The following is a 24842-nucleotide window of genomic DNA, read 5'->3' as shown; positions in this document are numbered from 1 at the left end:
CCCAGCTTTTAATCAGAAGTCTTAAAGATTGCTCTTGCCTTATTTAACACACTGCTTGAAAAGTCAGTAATGGTCATTTTCAGCCCTTTACTTAGTCTCATTGAGTAAGGGTAGAATATATGTCCTTAATTTTTCTTTAACTCAGTTTGCAGTCTTATTAATTGCTAAAAAGCTTAATAAATATGCCTAACCACTATTATTTAATGTTTTTGCTTTTATCAGAGGTCTTCCAGCATGAGAAGCCTAAGCACTTCTCTCTAAATCTGCACTTTGGTGAAAATATCCTGCATCCACTAGGTTTAGTTAGGTCAAGACAGTAACTTAGATTTTATGGATGATGGTTTTGTTTGGGGGGTATTTTTGTTTTTTTTTTTTTTAAGAAAAGCTGGTTTCTATGTAGTGATAAAATGTAATTTAATTAAGCATAGGACAGAGGCTTTTCTTATGAATTGTACCCCTTAAAGTAACTGGATACCATCCTTTATCCATCTTCAGAAAACTTGACTTAGTCATTACCTCTGTTTTGAAAAAAAAAAAAAAAAAAAACAAAAATAATAAATGGGAGACCTTTCCTCCACCCTTCTAGAAAGAGCATTATTACAGCAGTCTATCAAGTGCAGGTTCAGCTGCAGGCTGGGACAACCACAGCTCCAACAGTCCCTGAAGTTAAACAGAGAGAGCTTATCTGAAACATTTGACCTAATGAAGAGTACATATGGATCTTGCATGCACTGAGATTCTAGAAAATTTGTGGATGGCCCTTTATACAGCCTCCTATTAAGGAAATATCAAAGAAATGCCTCTTCTACATTGAATAGACAGCACAGTATAAAGAAACTTAACTACAGAAATATCTTGCTAACAGTCTCATATCTCTACAGAGGTAGAATCAATGCTGAGTTAGAAGCTTTTGTTAGTCTTCCATTTGGATACAAATTTAATAGAAGGAACTTGTTACCTGCATTATACCAAAATGCTGCAGAAGAGATGCAGGAGTACTGTGGTGACTGATGTAATATTTTATACAACTTTCATACAGACAAGAGTTCACGCCCATTATATTAACAGAAATGACTCTGAGGGATTCTAAAAAGTTTACTAGCTTTACCTTCCACTATACAACTTGAGTTATTCAACAGCACTCCTTTACAACTTTTTTTAATTGCCTATATGCAACACTAATTTGTGATACTGCAACTAGAATGGCATTAACAGTCTCTACTGCAAGGCGAACATCTCAATACACTTAAGAAGGATGCTTTGGCAACTGAGAAGTGGAACTACAGTTTGAGAACAAGGACTCTATCCTGAACAGCCACAGCTGTTTATTTCTGGTACAGGCATCTGGTTTTTTTTTTTTTTTACTACAGATGATATGGTAGCAGGAGAAGCCTGTCCCACTGTTGTAGTCACTGCAATAGCTAGCAATCAGGTTTTTGCTGCAGTGAAGACAATACCTCCCCTAACTGCTTGGTAAGATACCCTTACAGTGCAAGTTTTAGTCCATCAGTGGAACCTAAGTATCTACTATTAAAGCAACTGGTGTGGTTTAAATCCAGTCAGCAACTAAGCACCACACAGCTGCTTGCTCACCTTCCCCTCCCTAGTGGGATGGGGGAGAGAATTGGGGGGGGGGGGGGGGGGGGGGGGGTGTAAAACCCATGGGTTGAGATAAAGGCAGTTTAATAGGACAGCAAAGGAAGAGAAAGTAATAATAATAATAATAATAGAACATACAAAACAAGTGATGCACAATGCAATTGCTCACCACCCACTGACCAATGCCCAGCCTGTCCCCAAGCAGCAATCGCTGCCCCCCGGCCAACTCCCCCCAGTTTCTATACTGAGCATGATGTCATATGGTATGGAACAGCCCTTTGGCCAGTTTGGGTCAGCTGTCCTGGCTGTGCCCCCTCCCAGCTTCTTGTGCACCTGGCAGAGCAGGGGAAGCTGAAAAGTCCTTGACTTAGTCTAAGCACTGCTTAGCAACAGCTAAAACATCAGTGTGTTATCACATTATTCTCATCCTAAATCCAAAACACAGCACTATACCAGCTACTAGGAAGAAAATTAACTCTATCCCAGCTGAAACCAGGACAACAAGAAAACAGCCTTTTTAATCAGGAGATAAAATTTAGACTTTAATCTATATTAACATCAGTGATGTTATAAACAGTCCATTTATGCATAGGTAATTAACCACAAATCAGTTTACACATTACATTCTTCACCGTTTAACTGTAATGCTAATGTTGCTTTTATGGTGTTGAACATCAAGCACAAGTTCATCTCCAACCTGAACTTGGATGGGCTCATCAAGAACAACTGCAGCCTGTTTCCAGTGTGAGGACTCATCAGATGTATTCAAGCTATGGTCTTCATCTAGATGTATGTGATACCAGAAGGGAATTGCAGTGACTTGGCCAGACTTACAAATTTGTACCTAAAAATATGTAAAATGTTAATCAGTTACACCCTTTTCAAACAAGTAAGAAAATAAAGTAGTTCAATCCATTTCAGAGATACCCGCAGACAAGTAAATTCTGTATTGAAATTTTCAGCCAAGGTGAGCAATTAATGAGCAGCTCTGCAGAACAGCAGCAGTTAAGCACACTTCTAACTTCATTCACGTATACACAACTCACCTTCACTTCTCTGCTGGAGCTGTTCAACAGAGGATTCATGAGATCGAGCCTTAAAAGCTCTGCTGGCTTGCTCAAGGGTAGACATGGTAACGTAGAGAGATCCAAATACACACGAACAGGTACCTAAGAGTATATACCATAACTTCAGGCATCAATAGCCATTAAAAAGTGAAAAATTAAAAGACTTAATCATAATGCAAACATTTCTAGGAATTACTGTAATGCCTGTAAGAGACAGCCAAAGTACAAAATACACCCTTTGAATCCCCTTTGAAATGTGACTGTTGGGATACAAGGTGATGAAGGAGATAGTAACAGCATAGTCACTCTTCTGTACAGTAACATTGTAACTTTCATGATTCAGACAAAACTTCTCCCACATCAGTTCTAAAACAAATGTTACCCATTTTAGTTTATTTCAAGGTCCCTGCCTGGTCACATAAACCTCCCTTGATAACTTCAACAATATGGAAAAGGTTCAGCTCTTCCGTTTTCTTGCAGTTTACACCAAAACTAAACAGCTAGACAGCTGCAGGCTTTGGAACTGTGCCTGGAAGACACCCATGAACTTCATACCTTGAACTGGTTGATAAAAGGGGCTATATTAAACCCAAGAGTTGGTTCTGTTCCTTGAACAGCACTCTCCAGTAACAGAGACTCTGATTCTACAAGCATCCCATAGACCAACACATACTGTGGGAAAATCTTCCCTCCACTGTGTAGTAAACATCTGTAAAATGAGAGATATTTCACCTCTAAAGCATATCATTCAATAGTAATGAAAGAACATTAACTACATTTAAGAAAGGCATGTTAGTTCTTTCTCTGAAGTCAAGTGCTCATAAACATTTGAGTTTGATCCCATTTGACCAAACAGCTGTATCACACAAAAAAGGAAAACTTGTCACATAATACTAAAACTATAGAACTAAGTAATCTTTTCTCAATGTCAGTATTAGAAGCGGTGGTATTTCAAGATGAAGATAATAGGATTTATTCATAGCACCAGCATCTAATACTGAAGGACTGGCAGAAATGCTTAATAAAACCAGAAGTCAGGAAGGGGGCACTGGTTAAGGAGGCAGCATACCCATAGGGAAACAAAACTTGGTGGGAATTTAATTCACCCTTCTTTAAGTGTTTAACTAAACGTGACAGCAATACAGGAGACAGCATTTTTTCCTCAAAAAACACCTAAGCCTTGCTTGGTCTCTTGCTACAGAATATCACACTGCTGAGTGCAGCAACATGATAGAAGCTTTCATTCAGCATAACAAACACCTCCAATTCAATACAGATTGGTTTAGGTTTCCTTTTCCTATAGCAGGCCTCATTTCATAGGAGTTGGGTAGCTAAGTAGTGTGCTATTGGATGTATTTTCATGCCAAGAGATTTGAGTCTGCATATGACAAGGGTCAGAGTAATTTCCCATTTGTTCCTACAGCAAAAATCTTTCAAGTCATGCAAAGATTTATTCAAAAGTTAGAAAAGGTAATGAACATAAATCGTCTGGAATATTTTGCCAGCACTAAGCATGGAGATGAACAGAGAAGATTCCCTAGCACGACAAAAGCAGATAAACTATTTCACATTCACTTTTTTTGCTACCCATTTCCATTATTTTATTTCTCTTGCTCTGCACTCCTTCCCACCCCTCCTGCCGTGGGTAACAGCTAGCTTTGTTGCTGCCTCCCTCGCTCTTCTAACACCATGTGTTTGTCTTTTAGCAGTACCAGTTTGTTCCAACAACAGTTTGACATGTACATGAATCTGGGCTTTTCTAACCTTGCACTAGAAGTTACCTCAGTTATTACTAAGATGCTGGCTATCCTGGGAACTTCTGACAGACCAAGCAGTAAGATCTTCCATTCATATTCTTGCATAGAAAATATAAAGAAGTCTATGAAAGTGAAATCTTGACACGCCCCCCCCCCCCCTTTTTTTTTTTTTTAAGATACATGTATACATTGGTCACACCAGAAACTCTGTGAGGTTCAATCCGTTCAGAAAACAAACTTTTCCTGCTCTACAGAACCAATGTGATAGTAATTTTGTAGTTAGAAGGAATATTTTCAAAAGTTCTCATATAATTATGAATTCCTAAGAATACTTTCATCCATTTATACTGTACCTGGATATTGCAGCCTTTTCCATCACCTCCTGCTGGATTAAACCTGATGTCTCTATAACATCCAAGATAATAATACTCCACAATTTGTCTGATTTGGGTCTCTGTAGGACCACACTTTCATCTTCTAAGTGGCTGAGCCAAAACTCTAATGTTTCCTTAGGGAAATGGTTAGTTTCTGAAATTACATTAAGTGCTGCCTGATGCTGTTCTTTCTCAATAGAACTGTAGGCTCTAACTGGTCCAAGTTTGCGAGCTATAATTGGAAGGATGGAGAAGCCTTCAGATACATCTAAAACGTACAAAGGATCAGAAGCCACATCTAGAGAGCTCTTGTTTTGACTCTCTTGCAGGTTCATCCCACTGCCATGTCCATCAACATCCATGGACTGCAAGTCCTTACTTGGATTTAATGACAACAGCACTTTGCCCATGGCAGCTTTAAAGCATTCGTGGTATGGTACATTGTTCAGCAGGGCTATTTCTGTGGATTCCAACACACATACTTGACTGTTGCCATCCTGTTTGCTAGTTGTCTGAAGACCAGCCAGAGCATTACATAATTCAGCCTCATTGCCCAAACTCAGTGTGTCGTCTCTGTCGCTGAAGTCCATCCCACACTCTGAAGTCAAAGAAGAAATCTTCTGGATCTTCAAGTAGCAGTCTTGGCAGCAAACTTCCATCATCACAGTATCTCCAGGCTTCACAGAATAATCTTGGCAAAACAGCACAAAAAAAAAATTCATGTCAGTTACTTTACAGCAAACATCAGTGAAGCAGCCATACAGTGCTTAAAAAAAAAAGGCATTATCTCTTTTCTTCATTAATTGTTGCGTGTATGAAAGAATTGTTCTAGTTTGTAGCCCACAAGCTGAAATTTGCGATTGTGCATTAACATTTGCCTTAAACTGTCCCACACTAGGAAAAATCTATTTATTCTCAAAATAAGCCTTTCTATTATAAATAGATAGCACTTTAAGTGTTCTGTCAACAGAAGAGCAGAACAAAAACATACTGGTAAAGAAATTGCTTTTGCTTTAAAATGCTAAATATTAAATATTTACATTTTAATACCTCCCGTAGACAAAGGTAAATTTGTGGTTACATGGAAAACAATAGCTACAGTTTAGAAAGGATAATTTATTCAAAATAAATTTTACTGGAACATTTATGGTGTACAACTCAAAATGGTCTTTGGATACTCTCTGTGTATGTTCTAAGAAAGTAAATCCACTGATACAGACCAGAATTTCAAATGAAAAATTCTATAGTTTGACAAACATTCCTTTCAATGGCAACATAGGGAAAAGAGTATCTTTCCTCCCCTACACTTTCAGTTGAACCAGGGCACAGCTGCCCCTACTGTCTATCGATACTAAATTAGGAGGAGCTGTGGACTACCCTGCGGGTAGAGAGGCCTTACAGAAATCTGGATAGACTAGAGAGCTGAGCAATTACCAACCATATGAAATTTAACAAGAGCAAGTGCTGGATTCTCCACCTGGGATGGGGTAATCCTGGTTATATGTACAATTTGGGGGACAAGAGCCTGGAGAGCAGCCCTGCGGGAAGAGAGCTGGGGGTTTGGGTGGATGGCAAATTGAGTATGAGTCAACAGTGTGCCCTGACAGCCAAAAGGGCCAACTGTGTCCTGGGGTGCATCAAGAACAGCATAGCTAGATGGTTGAGGGAGGCGATTGCCCCACTCTACACTGCACCGCTGCAACCCCACCTTGAGTACTGTGTGCAGTTTTGGTCACCTCAGTATAAAGAGGACATCAAACTATTAGAGTGTGTCCAGAGGAGGGCGACCAAGATGGTAAAAGGCCTCAAGGGCAACACTTATGAGGAGTGGCTGAGGTCACTTGGCTTGTTCAGCTTGGAGAAGAGAAGGCTGAGGGGTGACCTCATCAGTCTACAACTTCCTCAAGGGGGGCAGCAGAGGGGGAGGTGCTGATCTCCTCTCTCTGGTGACCAGCAATAGGACATGAGGAAATGGTATGAAGCTGAGCCAGGGGAAGTTCACATTGGACATTAGGAAAAGGTTCTTCACTGAGAGGGTTGTCAGTCACTGGACCAGGCTCCCCAGAGAAGTGGTCATAGCACCAAGCCTTTCAGAGTTCAAGGAGTGTCTGGACAATGCTGTTAGTCATGAGAGTCCTGCAAGGAGCAGGGAGTTAGCCTCGATTATCCTTATGGGTCCCTTCCAACTCGAGATATCCTAAGATACTACGAAACAGGAGAATGGAAAATGGGTGAATGGAGAGTAGAGGCTGCTGGAAACGACACCCGCTGTGTGGGGGGGGGGAACAGTATTCAAGCTGAGTCCAAAATAGGGGTGAGGAATAGGTGGGAATGTTTAGTTTTGTTTTTGTGGCAGTAGCAGCTAGCAATTCCTACCTCGCCTCCCTCACCTCCCTTTCACAAGTCACATCTTGCCTAAGTAGAGCCAGTCAGTAGCCCCACTTTTTGGAGTTGCTCCACAATGCATTTAATTCAGTATAGAAAAAAAAACCAACTTAATGAAAAGCGTTCTTCCCAGATCTTAAGCAGGTCCCTTATCTACTTCATAGCAGAGTCCCACCAACAAGCCCTGATGCAGGGATTGTGCACTACAGTCCAGAAACATGATCAGGAACCACTTCACAGCTATTTGCTGTTGAACTTCTTCTAAACCTATTTGCTGCCACTTCCTAATCTCTGAGATAATCCAACTAGCTCAAAACCAAAATGAAACCAAGTTAATGTACTGCAACAAGAAAATCCACAGGACATACCAAGGAGGCCCTGCACAGGATAGATGGCCTGTTCCCAGCAGGTTTCCTCACTGGGACTTGTAGATAGAGCATGGTCATCATCAAGCTGTAGTACAAACCACACCACAATAGCATCTAGTATTCCTCCTTCAGTGACTGGCAGGCTGAGCTTCCAGGGCTTTCTAGCTGCAAGGCTTTTCAGCTCCTGACCAAAGTGGAAAGAGAGAAAAAAGTGTGAGAGTTTCTTTCCATAAATAAAAAGTGGTTTTTATTACACTAAGTCACCCAAATTTCTGCACCAATCCATGAGGGCACCCAACAGAAACCTGAAGTTAACAAGCCGCTACAATACCAATCATCATCATTAGTACTCACTAGCATAGGAAGTGTCTTCCCACACGCAAGTGCAGTTATCCACATGACCAACCTGCATCCATCAGCCATTAAAGCAAACATGCCTACATCTAAGAACATACATATTTAAAAACACTGAAAACTGGCAAGGAAAACACTGGCAAGGCTTGCGTTATGAGAAGTAATAAAAACAGAGCCCAGACTTTTGGGCCAGATTCAAGCCAATGCTTAGGCACATGCTTCACTTAAAACCTGTGTTCAATCAGTTCTAAAAATATTGTATGTAAGCACTGAATTCGCTCGAACAGAGGTTTGGCAATATCATTACACAAACACTAAGTCAAACGTCTTTGAGGATATTTCCTCTGCTACCTGGGCTATAGGCTTTATGTAAAAGCTCAGGTATGTACAATTTCACTACTGGGAAGAACTAAGATCTCCCCTAAAGGGATCAGGTTATAAATTCTCCAATACTCCTAAAAAGTTCTGAATATGTAACAGGAATTAAGTCTTCTTCCATGTACAGTTTATTTTCCTCAGTAATTACCTCCTGCTACCAACATTCACAAACATAAAAGGCCCGGTTCTAGTGTCTTAGACAGTTCTGGCATAAACCGATTAACAGGAGGTCAAGCATAAGGGACCAAAGATTCTCTTAGTCACAACCATTCTGCTTAGTAACAGCCTTTCCTAAACATGTATAAGCTTCCTGATCTGCTTATGTCAACATTTGTCCTAAGTTTCAATCTTAAAATACACAAGGCAAAAGAGAAGTGCCACTAAAAGAACATGAGTAGCTCTCACATGCTGCATTTTTTATTTTTCCCTCTTTATTCTCATTCTGTGTTCTCCAAGAGTTGGTCTACCTCTCTTCTCACAATTGAGAGATGGCTGAACAATGCACGTGTTAAAACTACCAGATGCTAATAAAATTCATAGTAAGATCTCACTGCTTTTCAATAAAAGTGCTTTGCTGCTAGTCATTTTTTCTGTACATCCTCAACTGGAGAGAAAAAGAGTAATAAGTTGAAGCTTTGCTGGCAGTAAGCCCCTTGAAGCAAGAGAGCAAGAGCACAAGCATGCATCTCAGTTTCTGGGAAGCTATAGCTGTTTAGAAGTGTATTTGATATTAAAAATACTCTTCCTGATTATTCCTCAAAAGCAGCAGGCCCAAGGTTCTCATCCACTGGTTCTAGTAACGGTAGTGTTATAGCCCTATCTTGTGGCACACAACACTTAAAAACCCACTTGAAGAGAGTTATTTCAGCTTTCCCCACTCTCTACCATGCTGCTTATCCCATATTTATTCTTCACATTTCTCCACTGCATAAACCTTTTTCTATTATTTATGACAATTACAAACTCGAACAGCTCAGCACATCAGGATGGCAATTTGTCAACTAGTGTAGTTAAAGAGACAGCAAGGAAAATAAAGCAATGATGCAGGAATAGGCAGTAAAAAACCCAAAATTATGCTATGCCACATATATCCTCTGAATGAGAAAAAGATACCTTGCATTAAAAAAAGTAAATGGGACTAAAAATAGAAGGAAAAACTACAGAAAGTATGCAGTTATCAAGTTTCCTATGTCTTGATCCAGAATTTCTCAAGTATTCCACACAGTAACTTCTCATGAAAATTATAAAGAGCCAATATCTGTAATTGTTGGCAAAAGCACAGTTCCTTTAGGGCCTGAAAGTGAGACTGAGCTTTAATTACTGGCTGCTGAGGTAAACACTCACTTCCACTCCCAGTGGCACTGATCTGCTGCCAGCAAACATGCACACAGGTAGTACCTGGCTAGGTGCAAGTATCTACAGCCTGTAATTATAGCCACATCTTGTCCCCCTGCCTGGGAGGAACCGAGCTGCTGCTGCTAATAATAATAGCAGTAATAAAGTAATGAGCATAACTCAGCTGCCTTTTTTTTTTTTTTTTTTTTTTTAAATTTTGACTCATTCTCATTACTTCTCTGATCTGTACTGATGTCTTTGAAGTCTCCTACAACTCAGTTTGAGAAACACTATGGTACTGTATTTTAAGTCTTTTTCTCAGTTCTGTCAATTTAGGTCTGGACAGTTAGTACAACCAGAATAAATGCAACACCCCTTTCATTCTTTGAAATACAAGTTTAGAAAATGGGTCTTTGAAATTACCTTACCAGTGCCAAGTGATTTCTTATGTGAATTTCAATCTTTAGTAGGTAATTCTGCTACTGTTTGTAAGTATAGCAGTTTTTTTTAATTCCAATAGGAGCACAGACAATTTTTCTTTTTTATTTTTTAGCTGCACTGATTGAACATCCAGGTGTGGCCATGACAAAACTGAAAAAAAACCACCCAAACAAAAAAAACCCAGGTTAAAAGTAACCTACCAGTGTTTGGAACTGCCATATTTGCCCAGTGATGAAGCAACAACAAACAGTAACCAATGATTCCAAATAAATTAATTGCATTTCTTCCCTTTACCTTTACTTATGATGTCTTACCATTTCATGACAGGAACACTCCATTAGTCTAACTGAAACTTCAAAGGACCAGTTCTGAAACACTGTTTAAAGAGTAACACTGTTCCTTACTCTTTAAAATTACGTTTACATGACTGCCAGCAGGCAGATGCCTAAGAGTAGCTGTCTCTCAGACGAGAGTAATAGTTTCTTATTGATGCTAGAAGCAGAAGCAACATTAGGTCACAGAGATCGCTCCCAGTAGTATACTGAAGAGCCTTATCTTATTTCATTTTTAATCTCAGGATGTCAGACAAGCCAACTAGGAAAAGCTATTGATTCAGAAACACTGCAATTCCTGGCCAAGCAGTAGCCAAGAATAGATTCGGTTACATAAATGAAATTATTTTAAGCTCTGACTCAATGTTAACTCCTCACCACAGGTCAATGAGCAAGAAACACACCAGAGACTAGATGTATCATCTTTTTAGCATGATCAGCTGTGAGCGGCTGAGGTCTTTGCCTTACAGTTCAGGCCTATTTAGTATACACATACAAATGTATTTTGTGCAAAATACACAAGATAACACTACCAAATTTTAGAATGCCGTATTACAGAAATACCATAAGATACCAAAGGAGCTGAAGGGTGGAATCAACCTAGTTGAATAGGGTAAGATAATTTATTCATCTCCCCTCTCTTTTACACTCACCCATCAACACTTAGAGACATTTTTATGCCAGATGTAAAATACATACTTTCTCTTTTGTCTTCAAGAGTTTCTTGAAGACTCTAACTTTAGAGGAATAAACGAAGTCAGCTCCACAACTGCATAAATCATTTAAGATGGGTCTATTGCATTCTTCCTCCCCCTCCCTGTACTGAGGCTGGCAGTTGTTTGATCCTATGGTGAGCTAGTTTAGTTCCCTAAACTATGCCAAACAAACAAAAAACTCCACCCTCAAAAACTCAAACTGTCACCTGATGAATCACATCACCACACAACCAGACAAGTATCAAAACCAGAGGATTGCAGTGCAGCCCTACCAACTTTGCACTTGTGAACTTTCTGAAATTGAACCCGGAAAGCAAGTAAGATATGGGGCTCTCGTTATGAGTAATCTATTTGTGAATAAAGGACATAAAAATAAATCATTACCTGCAGATTGTTGAAATCTACTGTCATTACTTGACAGGGTTCTGTCAGAGGTACGTAACCTCCAGGAATATGATTGAGCTTCTCGGTGGTGTAAGGTTCGACAGTTTCCTCTGAACCAGCAGAAGCATATGTTGGACTAAAGAACTGCACTGAATTTGACAAGCACACACCAGCAACTTCTTGTGTTCCCACTCTGAGAGTAAAGGAAAAAAGGGAAGAAATGAAACTTCAAATAATTTGACCAAAAAACTCAAAGGAAATTCTTCCCAGGCTGGCTAAGTATTTTTAAATGCACAGAGTGTAAGAATAGAAAAACAAAAAGATAATAAAACAATTCTGTGGGGTTTTTGCTATGTTCAGAGCAGCTCTAAAGCACAGAAAATGCACGTCACTTTCAAGAATCAGAACTGAATGCTGTCACTAGAAACTGAGAAAAAGCACAGCATCTCCGTTGTCAAAGGCCATAGACTTTTGCCCCTTAAGTACAACTCATTGAGTCTTGACAGAGAACTAGAAAGAAGAATACACCCTGTGATAATAAAAACAAATAAAGCTTTTCTTCTGCTGCTGCATTAGGCAGATAATGAAGATGTTTCTTTCAAGTGAACAGAATAGTCAGAACAAAGATAGATATGCAATAGGAAAATGCATTTTTGGAGTCTCTTTGACACAATACTTTCATTTTGCAGTACCTTTATATATTTATCAAGCACAATCTATGCAGAATAAGGCATTTTTCATAGTTACATAACTGCAAAGAAAGTCTCAGCATTGATTTCTTGGTGCAAAAGGCTGTGACAACTCGGAATGCATGTATCCTCTCTTGTAAGACAGAAGATCAATTAGGTTTCTAGAAACAACCTTATATGAAAAGCTTCAAAGAAAGAATGCTATAACTGCTTTAAAACAATTGCTTACATACACTGTCCATCTCTTCGGTTTAAGGACTTAAGATATAATCTTATTTTCAAAGTACGAGTTAGGAACTTACATGAGATGAGTCTTGCACAAGCTACATTTTAGATTATTCTGAAAAAGTACATTTGCTGTGAAGGACTTAGTGTTTCCTATTTAAGTGACAGCTATCGAGCAAATCTACATTCTTATAGTGAGATCTAGCACTCAGAAGTTCAAATGTCAACTAGTTAAATTTCTATATCTAGAACTATTTTTAATTCCAAATCACTTTCTCAGGAACCTTCCCTCCCTGCAAAAGATCGCCCTACAACTAAGTATGACTGGACAGGCTGTCTGATAATATTCTCATCAGATACAGTGATCTCCTTGAAGCTCCCAATCGCAGAATTGATTAAGTTGCCTTTTGTCATAACCTGGATTCTTAGGCAAATATATTTTGACCATTATGCATAGCTGAAATACAAAACTGAATCAGACTCCATCTTTGGAGCAGATTCCCTAGCAATAAAAGTATATGTGACATATACAAAGCACAAAGTAGTAAGTACTTCATAATAAATACTAAAAAATACAGCAACATTATCAACAATTACCATCTTCTCACCTGCTCGGTGAAGTAACTTACATATTTTAACAAGGATGAGAATGTATCCTCCTTCATTTGAAACTGAATCCACATATTATTTTAAAAGAAATACTACAACTAAAACTGAACAGATGCTGTACGAGGCCTATATTGTGGAAGAGGTCAGCAGATTACTCTTCGCTGGGTAAAGAACTGGCTGGACGGCCAGGCCCAGAGAGTGGTGGTGAATGGAGTTTACTCCGGTTGGCGGCCGGTCACAAGCGGTGTTCCCCAGGGCTCGGTGTTGGGGCCAGTTCTGTTTAACATCTTTATCAATGATCTGGACGAAGGGATCGAGTGCACTCTCAGTAAGTTTGCAGACGACACCAAGTTGTGCGGGAGTGTTGATCTGCTGGAGGGTAGGCAGGCTCTGCAGAGGGACCTGGACAGGCTGGATCGATGGGCTGGGGTGAATTGTATGAGGTTTAACAAGGCCAAGTACAAGGTCCTGCACTTGGGCCACAGCAACCCCATGCAACGCTACAGGCTTGGGGAAGAGTGGCTGGAAAGCTGCCTGGCAGAGAAGGACCTGGGGGTGTTGGTTGACAGCCGCCTGAATATGAGCCAGCAGTGTGCCCAGGTGGCCAAGAAAGCCAATGGCATCCTGGCCTGTATCAAAAATAGCGTGGCCAGCAGGACTAGGGAAGTGATTGTGCCCCTGTACTCGGCACTGGTGAGGCCGCACCTCGAATACTGTGTTCAGTTTTGGGCCCCCCACTACAAGAGGGATATTGAGGTGCTGGAGCGTGTGCAGAGAAGGGCAACGAAGCTGGTGAAGGGTCTGGAGCAGAAGTCTTATGAGGAGCGGCTGAGGGAGCTGGGACTGTTTAGCCTGGAGAAAAGGAGGCTGAGGGGAGACCTCATCGCTCTCTACAACTACCTGAAAGGAGGTTGTAGAGAGGTGGGGGTCGGTCTCTTCTCCCAGGTAACAAGTGATAGGACAAGAGGAAATGGCCTCAAGTTGCGCCAGGGGAGGTTTAGACTGGATATTAGGAAATTTTTCTTCACCGAGAGGGTTATCAAGCATTGGAACAGACTGCCCAGGGAAGTGGTTGAGTCGCCATCCCTGGAGGTATTTAAAGGACGTTTGGATGAGGTACTTAGAGACATGGTGTAGTGGTGGTTTTTGGCAGTGTTAGGTTTATGGTTGGACTCGATGATCTTAAAGGTCTTTTCCAACCTATATGATTCTGTGATTATTATATTATCATGAACCCTTCTGGCTTCAATACATAAGCACAGAAGTAGAGCCACTTTATTCCTTCTCTTTCTGGGGCCTAATCGACTGAAAATTAAACATTTTAAAAGCCTGAAAACTGTAATTCTTACAGTGACTTAAATTCATAAATTAACCCATATTCTGGCGTATTTTATTCAAAATCACTAAATGTAGATGCACTAATGTAGCAGACCTATGTTCTCCTAGAATATTGTTTTACTGTACATATGACTCTTGAAAGATATCTAGTTCAAACTCGAAAAACAATACATAGTACACTCTGGTATCTTAAAAGTTTTATGGAAGTCTACATTTATCCCTAGTAGAACTCAAGTATTCTCACAAGTTTGTCAGTTCATTTGTTCTTCTAGAAGTAAACGCATTTCACATGGATGTGAAACAACTGCTTCAAAGAGAGAGCAATGACTTCAGGGGAAAATTAAAGCTAACCATTTAAAAAAAAAAAAAAAAAAAAGGCATAACACCAGAGCAGAATTAGGCCCTATAGTCATTCTAGGGAACACAAACAATGGGTACAAGCAGCACCAGCTATAGAAAAGAAACATTACAATTATCACTAAAACATCAAGTAATAAAGCTACAATAAGGGGTAAACCAGCACAAAACTTTCTGTAAAGTTGGCTTAAGTGCACCAAAAATAGAATTACAAGAAAACTGGTATGACTTCTCTAGAATTTCACTTTATCCTAGGAAAAAAAAACTAAAAACAATTGCAGCATAAGAACTGCAGTGTAACTTAAAATTGCTAAAACAAAGGGACAGAATACAAAGCAGAAGATGAGATCAGACAGAGACAGATGACACCGATATGCAAGATTACCAACAACTAGAGTGAAAGGGGATTCCCTCCCTCAGCAAGATGAAATAGTGTTTGATGATAGATTAAACACACTTTTAAATGTACTTCAGAAAAAAACCCTCATGTATTCATAGATTTCTGGGCTCTACATCTACTTATAACCACCCAAAAAAAAAAATTAGATCATGAGGAAAAGCTCAAAGAAAAGTTGTATTAATTGTACAAGAAACTGTGCTAGATGATACAAAAAGCATGAGAAAAGAGATACTTTCACACTGCTATTTCATTAGGCATCCTGCTCAGAAAAAGAAATCCAAACCCCAAAGTTTTGCTGTAGATCATGAAAACACTAAGAAAATGTGGAGACATGCACATCAGAATAATTCAAAGAGATCTGGATAGTTTAAATCTGAGAATAGGCAAGTGTTTTCCATAAAGCTTAATAGCACTTGTTAAAATAGACTTAAAACACATATTCTTGCTGGAGCAAAAAGGAATCTCAAACTATAAAGGCAGGAAATTTTAAAGTTACATTTTCTTCTTCCTACAGCATAAAATTAATTTGTGGCAATTGTTTCAGTCCTGCTAGCCACCTGACCTTAAGCTATACTATTAGAATGGATTGTTAATTCAACATTCCAAAGTTACAGTACATTAACTTTCATCCTGTTTAAATTTTGTAAGGAACAGTCAATGCCATGTTTCCAGGCAAAAACTTATCTTCTAATTGATGCATAATTAAATTCTCCTAAAATAAAGTTCCTCTATGACCATCTACTGTGGGAACTTCTGTCTCTTTCTGGCCATTGTCCAAGTCTACTGCATCAGAAAAAAAATCACTGATGCAACCTGGCTATTTTTCATCCAGTACACTGAAGCTCCTGTAAAAGTTAGTGTTTTCTTTAATCTGCAACAAGATTAATCCTAAACAAAATACATCAAGTCCAAACCTCTCAGACAGTAATAAGGTTCTACAAGATGAGAATAAAAATGAAAATGAAAGTAACCGATACACAGTCAGAACTGGTCTCAGCAAAGAAACCCTACTGTATGCTAGTTCAGAATTAGGCAAGGCACATATTAAGAAACATAATGCTAGGTGGGGTTAATAACACTTAGGCTTTACAAAATCCTGTCCTCATCTTCTGAAAGGGTTAGATCCAGCAGCGAGGTATGGAGCAGATTATAAAGAGGGTGAAATGAGGATAAAGGCCAAGTGTTAATCCAAGAACCTCCAATACAGAAATTGAGAAATATTTTTACTATTAAGGAATTAAATTTCTTTAGTATATGTTAAAGGCATGCATTTCAGCATAACTGAAAATCAAGAGTTTCTGATGAAGTCATTCAGAAAGTCTGAACCACAAAGCAGGGGGGGAAAAAGCCTGGAAAAGGGGTGGAGAGGGTGAGAGCAAATCTGTTTAGTGAAACAGATAATCAGCCATTCAAAAAATAAAGAGAACAGCAAATGAAAAATCCTCAATAAAAACCACCAGTCTCTCTTCCCAAATAACAAATATGGGTTCAAACTGTGCTACAGTTTAAACATACCTGTGATGTCTACGTATCTCTTTGCATTCCACTGCCATCCCAAATATCGTAGCACTTGCAGGAATAACTCTGCCATAGTCTCCAGTACTGACATCTTGATTTTTAGGCTGTGAAAACATGAATAACAACATGCAGTGAGACAGTGACATATTTCTACCATTACTGCAAAGCCTAGGTTACATATTAATGAGCCATTCAAGATTACAGTCAAAACGTCAGTAAGTTCTTAGTGACGAGTAAAGTTTCTGGTCTTTGCCATTCCAGTTGACCATTAAAGGAGTTTCTTAAATACTGTGTTTTGATATATGCACGCTTCAGCTTTACTTTTCAGTATACTACTTCCTCTGTGTAATTCTAAAAGTGTTTTTTAAATTTGTATTGTTAGAATATATTGAACCATTTGAGAACCTTTCCTTTATGCATCATTCCTATACTTAACACTAGAGGTCACCAGTTTCAGTTCAATACAATAGCTTTCAGCCAGATAAGACTTTTTTTAAAATTAGTTGGAATCAAGACAACATCAAAAAAGAGAAGTCCTTCTATTTCATAAGACCTAACAGAGGTTAGCCCATATAAGACTCCTTGTCATATTACTTTGCTTAACATATGCTAGCGAAAATGCAAAATACATAAAGGAAAATCTGAGACCCAGTGGAATTGCTCAGTCTTCCAAAAAAGTGCAAAGTTAGCAAAAATAAATTAAGAGCATAAGCACATGGCATATTTACCAAGTTATAATTTACTGTCCCCTAGTGTTATGACGAGAAATAATTCTACCACATTTCAGCATTTTCTGCTTAGACTGACACAACTTTCTGCTACCAGTTGGTATCTCAAAATGACCAGGTTGTTATCAAACTTACAGGAAAACAGTGTCTTTAAAACACACACAAGCCCTTTTGGTGTTACTTATAAAGAGGGGGGAAAAAAAAGAAGAAATTAAAAAAAAATGGAATGAACAGTGATCGAGAGTGAACCATCTCTGTATGATGGAAGGTTACATCAGGGAAACATGCATTGCAATGTTTACTCAGAACATGAGCTCACAGAAGTACAACATACGCAGCTGCCTCATTGTCTTTCTCCAAAATCAAATTCATAGAATAAACCCAGATCACTCATTTTAAAAATATCAATAGGTATGAAATATTTACAGGAGAGTTGTTCCTCATTCATGTATGTCTATGAACACATGCACATGTGCACACACACATACACATATATGAAACAAAACAGGAATCCCATTTCTATGTATGTAACCACATCATCTACCTTTGGTTGTAAAAGTAGATGTTCCCAAGCATGTATCAAGCTCTCCACAATTCCTTCTCCAAATAAACCAGCATCAACTGTTTCTGTGACAACCAAGGAAACTCTAGATAAGAAAAAGAACACCACGAAATATAATGTATAACACATATTCCTGCTAACAATCATTCTTTTAAAGAAAAAAAAAATCACCATACCAATGTGAGCTTGGAGCAAAACTTCTACCAGTGTTCTGAAGTTTCAATACAGATGGGCAATGTAATTCTCCCAACAAATGACGTGTTTTGAATTGTTGTTACAAGTTATTCAAGATGCAGATAAAAGAGAATAAATATTGAGCAAGAGTTTACCATAAAGCTTCTTGTTCAGCATTTATAAATAAATTGTGTGGGAAGAATCTAGCCAAAACAGGAAGATGTTTCAGCCTGGGCACACAGCCAATGATACTGCAGAACATGTATTTTGTCTGAATCTTGTGAAAGAGTATGCATCCACACATGTGTGTTAAAAAGGAATTTTAAAAAAAGCCAGCCTATAATCAAAGCACAATAAAATTACTATGCACACTAACAGACCCTACATTCCCACATCCTTTGGATTTAAACCAAAAAACAGACGGCATGATAAGACAAGACATTTCCAGAACAGTAACAATTTATTCCTGACAGGTGACAACCAGTAACTCATCATATACACTAAGAGGATACACATGATCAGTTACTGTAGCTCAGCTGACACAATTAGACAAGGCTTGACTGGCATGCTAAACCATGGGAGCTTCATCATTTCAGATTGTGAGCCTGTACCATCACCAGACACTTTATTAAATGTTAGTAATTAAAAGTAGAATTATTTCCTTCCCATGTTTAATCTGCACCCCTAGTAGTGGCGAGCTGAAGCGATAAACCAGTCCTTTGCATACCAAAACAAAAATCCCCTCAGACTTCTACCTGCTAAAAATTTACAGATCTTCCTGAAGAACCCCTGCTGAATGGGACAGTGAGCAAGGAGGAGCAGGGTAGCATAAAAAACCTAGATCACATATACTGATCAAATTCTAATCTGCCAAGAGCAATTTCAAGCTGCTGATTTTTGTCCCAGTAGCTCTTATTATGCTTTAGAAGACATTACTTAATATTGGAAAAATAAGCTATCTAATTTTCCAAAGCACATAGATCTCTGCTATACAGACAGGTGGGGAGATGCGTATATACAAACAAAAAGCTCAATACAAACACAAAAACCTATTCTCACAGAACAAATTGCAACACCCTTCTACTGAATTTTACTCCAGTATCTAAAGCCACACTCAAAGCTCTATGGATCCCTCCCACAGCAGGGTGCTGACAGTCACAGCTAGAGTCAGCCCAGCCACCACCAGCCTTCCCGATGAAAACAACCAGGAACCCACACACATCACATGGCATCTTCTCGCCTCCAAACACAGTAGCACTCTCCTTAGGGCACAGAGGGAAGGGAGCTTTTCCCCTCGCTCCCTGATGAGAAGAGGCAGGCAATCTGCAATTTCTGATCTCTGACAAATACAGAAGTTGATGTGGAGTTGCATGGGTGTGGTATGTCCCAGAAACAGTCTTCCTTTGCAGGCCCTATTACATACCTCCATCCTATTCATGGGCTGCTGAAGTGAGCCACAACTTGTTAAGTATAAAAGTGTGTTAAAATGACTTTTATGATGTAGTAATCTAATTTCTCTTTTCCTATTGCTACAATATAATTGCATATGCCCCAAAGCTCCCACCATCAAAGAATTAAACTCCTTAACTTATGACATTGTTGATCTACCATAGAAATCAGTATGATCTAAAGAACTTGTTATCATTTCTGCACTACTCTATAAAAACATAAAGCATATAGAGAACCTTCTCACATTACAGGTAATATCACAGGCAAGGTTATTTCCTGTTTAGGTCACAGGGTATCTTCTATTTTCTTGAAATTAAGAATAATATCACAACAGAGTGCAATAACGTACCTTTCAGGTATGTGCTTTGGAATTTCTATATCAAGTGACTTCAAATGCAGAAGCTTGATCTCTCTTTCCATATTATTTGCTGCCACCACATCACGGGCAAGTTCATACATGGTTTTTGATAATTCACAGGCATAGACAAAAGATGCTCCTGCCTTTTTTGCAAACATACTGAAAAACAATAATTAGGGCTTTTTCCCTCCAGTTTAAATCATTTTAGGTAAAGCATGACAAGATGCTGAGTTTTCTTAAGTTCTATTTCCACATCTGCTTCATATTTCTAAGAAAACAGTTCAAGTCTAAAAATCATAATTTAAGTGAACTAGTATCTCTTGTGTGAACACTGATATTGCACAAATTGATATCCTCTTGATATGCTAGCACAAAAAAAAAAAATACAGGTGGCATAAGGATACTCTCCAAGCTATCCTAAATCCACTCTTTATACTAGACTCAATAGTTAAAGACAGGACACGTGACATTACAACTCCAAAACCAACATGAGTAATTCAATTCATACAGCAGTTATTGGCACAAAAACCATCTGCAACAAATAATAAAAAAAAGGGTTCAAAAAATACTACTAGACACTAACTTCCAGACTCTGACCAGCTGACTTCTGAAAGCTTTATTTCCTGTCTTAAGTTTTGTCTTAATAAAAGCATGAAAGTAAATTATTTTTTTCACTAGCAACCAAATTTTAATAGAAACATATTTGTTGTCTAACAAGTTAAATACACACTTACAACACACCTCAAAATTCCTGTTCCTGTTCCAATATCAAGGACAGACTTGCACCCTGAGCGAACAGCATTCTCAATTGCTTTTAGGTAAGTAAAGTTCCTCTTGGTATCGTTGAGCATGACGAAGTGCCAGCGTTCCACAAGCCAGTTTGCAACACGGTAAAAATTCTCCTTTGCATCAGCAAAGTCTGGGTTAAGCTTCACTGCTTTATGAAAATATCCAGCTGCTTCATCTCTAAAGCCCATTCTAATAGTAAGAATGACAAATAAATAGAAAGCATGCATTCAGCTGCCGAGTATCTGTAAATATCTGTGGGTCTGTAAAGAGGTCTTACACCAATTAAAAGACAATGGAAATATTTTGCATTAGTTAGAAAGATTATCTTTAAAAATATTGATATTACCTTATGAAAAAGAATGATTTACAGCTCTACATCAAATCACTTCCAAGTGCAAACATAGTCCAAAAATACCATTGTGTGCACCAGTCTTCATCCACTACTACATCCTTTGACAAACTAGAACAGGTTTTACAAGAACTTGCTGCAACAATATGACAGCAGCAACTCTGCAATCCAGTCTCACAGATTTTCAAGTCAAGACAACGCTACAAACCCCAAAACCACTTTACCATATTTAACTGGAACATACTGTAAAACAACCAAATTTTGAGTGCCAACACTTGCATTAAGTGGCAATTTTGAAACTAAATTGTGAACTTTAAGAAGTTTTTATGATGCCTATAGCATATGCTCAAATTGGACAGCACTGAAAAAACCCAAAATTTATGAAATACAAGAAACATGTGCATTTTAACACAAAGCTGGGAGAGTTGTTCCTTGAAATAAATGAACAAAGTAATGACAAAAAGGAAATCTAATTAAAACTATCTGGATCCACGATCTATGATTTCAATCTTGAAATTCCAGTCTCAGAAGACCTTAGAACCCTGAGCACCAGCAAAGACCATGCTTTGCACTGTCTGGAGAAAGCAGGAAAAGAATGCTTTACACTAATAAACAAAAGCATAAGCTCAAACCATTTAAGAACAGCCCTACACAGTACAGTATACACAACCAGCTTCTTCACTTCAAAGGTCTGTTGTATGTGACCTCAAGAAGGACCAGAATTAAAAGACAGTATTCAAAGGCAGTAGTTGTCAGGGATCTAACAGGAAAGAAAGGAAGAACTTAAAAAATTGTAGGTCAACAATAGTTGACACAGTCACTCTGAACAATTTTGGTCTCTTTTTTTTTTTTTAGTAATTCCTTTAAAAAATTGTTAGAAAATATTTGAAGGCAGTGCTTTTAAGTTTTTACTTTAGTAAAAGCGCTTTTACTTTTTTTTTTTTTTACTTTTGCTGTGACTATCAACATTTATTTTAGCATTGGCTACTCTATTTTAAGCTCACAAACAGATCTGAAGTTCAACAGTACACATACTATACAACATTAAGCATATGCTTGCATTTACTTCTTTTAAGCACATTCTATGTGCTCTGCTGAATTGGGCCTTGTTTATTAACATACAATACTAAACGTGAACCTTACAAAAACTGAATATACATTACTACAAACCTGAAAAGATGTTCTCCCATACTATTACATATCACTTCATCATTCGGATACAGTTCAAGTGCTTGTTCATAACAGTTAAACAGATCTTGAATCCGTGCCAGAGAATCTAGCTCTTCTGCCCATTTAAAGAGAGTAAACTGAAATGTTTCCTAGAAAATAAAACATATACCACTGAGTTGCTCATAGTTACCAGAAGTAGGAAACAGCCCTGAAAACACCTAGAGGCATCCTGACATGCACCTGAACACCCTCATTTCCCAAAGCAGCAGCATACAACTGTTTCCTATCGTCCCAAGTTAGCTCACTTAAGAAGCAGAAATAAGTTCTCAAATATCCACACAGAGTATCATGACCCAGCAGTGTATACTAAGAGCCTGCATGTATATTAATGCATGCTATACTACAAGCCAATACTAACAAGGCCCTATTTTTATTAAACTTAGTTGACACACACAGACTAAAAAAAGTTTGTCAATTCCCTTCCCATAGGCATGCAGAGCTTATTAAGCAAGTTACTGGCTGTCTCCATTATTACTGTTTTCTGCTTCTGAAGACTGAATAGGAAAATCAGTTACATACAACAAATCACAAGCACAAAACACGTTACAAAGCCTCAAGAGGAACACAAGCAATTCAAAGAGCACTTACTTTGACACTAGTTTTTAACTCAGGAGCTAGATTTAGTACCAGGAGATAGTGAGCATATGCAGTTCCAAAATCCTGGTCCTCCAGGCAATGCTGAGCACTCTGCAAAGACCTGGAAACCAACTCCCGCCTGCCGGCTTCCTGACCACCTCTATGGTTACAATGAAATTTAGCGTTCGAGTTGGGCATTCTGAAGGATGTAAATACTTGCTCTTACTAAAAAAAAAAAAAAAAAATTAAAAAAACCCATTGTGTATACTGTAGACCAAAAAGGTTGCATACAAAGCTGACAGATCAAACAACATTTTAATTTTCACTGGCATTAGTAAAGACATCCTCCTTCCCCCCAAATCCTAAGCATTCAAAAACATGCTCATCTTTACACGACTGGTAATTCCACCAACTTTAAAATGCGTGTTCACCATTCAAAAGTCAAGCGCACATCACGTTTATATTAGACCAGGTCCTGGAAACAGGTTACACTTCTTCAATTTTTAAAATTTGTTTTTGTAATACATATTTTCGCATGTCCCTGACCGAATAGTTTTGCACACTGGAAGTTCATGTGCTCATAAGTTTCATAGTCAACCACAAAATCTGCAGGTTAACTTTTCCACTTCAACAATATCTTCATAATGCAAAGACTCCCAGAAAAAGAGCTAACGAGCTCACAGTTTATTTTACACAAGGCAACATGAGCATTTTATTTTTCCCTTAAGAAAACGTTAAAGAGTTATCAGAATCAATATGCACATTTTTATAACTGCCTTGGTTACCACTTTAACTTTTAATGCTTACTTACATAAGAGGGCCCAATACCGCCTTCAGGATTTTCAGATGTATCCTAAAGCTAAAGAAAGTGAACGTTACACGGAGAGGGACTGCAATAAACAGCACCATCACAACTAGGCCTGGTGAGGAGTTATTTTACCTTTTTCTTAAAAAAAACCCACCAAACATCGGCCACGCCTCAGGCGAGCACCAGTAATTTACACAGGGGCATGCAAAACCAGGGAGGGCCGTGCAAATTCGCCCGCCGTACGGATTTAGGGGCCCGGGGGCAGAGAGGACGAGGGAAGGGGCCGGTTCCGACCGGTGGGGAACGCGGCGCCGCCGGAAAGCCTCACAGGCCGCACGACCTCCAGACAGTGCCCGACTCGGGGGGCGAGCTCCACGGCCGCTACCTCAGCACAGGAAAATAAGCGGAGTAGGATAAGGGGGCTTCCCCTGCGGCCGGGCCAGGGCGCCGGGCACTCTCGGGGCCATCACCTGCTCGGCACGGAACGGGGCTCCCAGACAGCCGACACCCACCCCGCTGGCCGCCGCCATCTTAGTGCCGGGCAGAAGTCATCACGCATGCGCAGGGCGGCGGGCGCGTGTGGCGCGGATGCGTTCCTGCGCTGCTGGCGGGCGGGCGGTGAGGGGGTGGCCCGCTGCCCGGCTGCCTCCCCTCCGGCCGCGGGGCTGCCCCGGGGCGGGGCCAGTGAGCGCTGCCCGCCGGCAAGGAGGCACGGAGCCCTCTGCCCTCGTCGAGGAATCGGTCCCTCAAGCTGCTGTCGGCAAGTCCGGGTCCCGCTCGCCGCCGCCCCAGGGGCGGCAGGTGCGCGTCTCCTTAACGGGCGCGTTCAAGGACCGTAAGGCCTAACGCGGGATTGCGCACAGCAAGGTTAAAAAAATCATTTTGCTTAATCTTTATTTCTGTTCAATTTCTGACAAGACGTCGTCCCCCCCCCAAGCTTTTTTCTACACTTTTAAGGTGTAGAAAATTCACTTATTTTACCTTTTATGTGGTTAAGGGAACAGCTGAGATTTACATGTTTAAGAACCAAGAAAAGAATAGAATGCCAGAATAGTATTACAGAAAAGCTAATGCTTTGAAAGGTGACAAGAAGGAGGCACTATGCGACTAAAAAATTCATAACTTTATTGGTAAGTAAAAGGTTTGAGAAAAGTACAGACAAAACTCTGTAAACAATTTCTTTTTTCAATGCT

At 39.4% G+C, this 24842-nt stretch overlaps 1 protein-coding gene across 2 annotated transcripts; it reads right to left on the bottom strand.

Moving 5' to 3' along the window:
* Window positions 1-1694: 1694 nt before the first annotated feature.
* PRMT9 (protein arginine methyltransferase 9) lies at window positions 1695-24233 on the bottom strand. Of its 2 annotated transcripts, none has more exons than XM_075500945.1 (14): window positions 24120-24233; window positions 23653-23700; window positions 22854-23040; window positions 22206-22354; window positions 20639-20875; window positions 19889-20056; window positions 17899-18001; window positions 16624-16730; window positions 11491-11683; window positions 7551-7734; window positions 4777-5488; window positions 3222-3375; window positions 2646-2768; window positions 1695-2443 (listed from the first exon to the last, which is right to left on the bottom strand). In XM_075500945.1, exons 1-14 carry the CDS (start codon window positions 24206-24208, stop codon window positions 2228-2230), a joined length of 2670 nt encoding a protein of 889 aa, XP_075357060.1. In that variant the 5' UTR covers window positions 24209-24233; the 3' UTR covers window positions 1695-2227. The 2 variants fall into 2 exon arrangements, with proteins under 2 accessions (XP_075357060.1, XP_075357061.1); XM_075500946.1 differs by having other exon boundaries at window positions 22854-23066; window positions 24120-24202.
* Between the last annotated feature and the right edge of the window lie 609 nt (window positions 24234-24842).

This window comes from Mycteria americana, chromosome 4 (genome assembly GCF_035582795.1).
Source record: "Mycteria americana isolate JAX WOST 10 ecotype Jacksonville Zoo and Gardens chromosome 4, USCA_MyAme_1.0, whole genome shotgun sequence".
Lineage (NCBI taxonomy): Eukaryota > Metazoa > Chordata > Aves > Ciconiiformes > Ciconiidae > Mycteria > Mycteria americana.
Note: the sequence above shows the minus strand (reverse complement) of the source record. Positions and strands in the feature narration are given on the sequence as shown.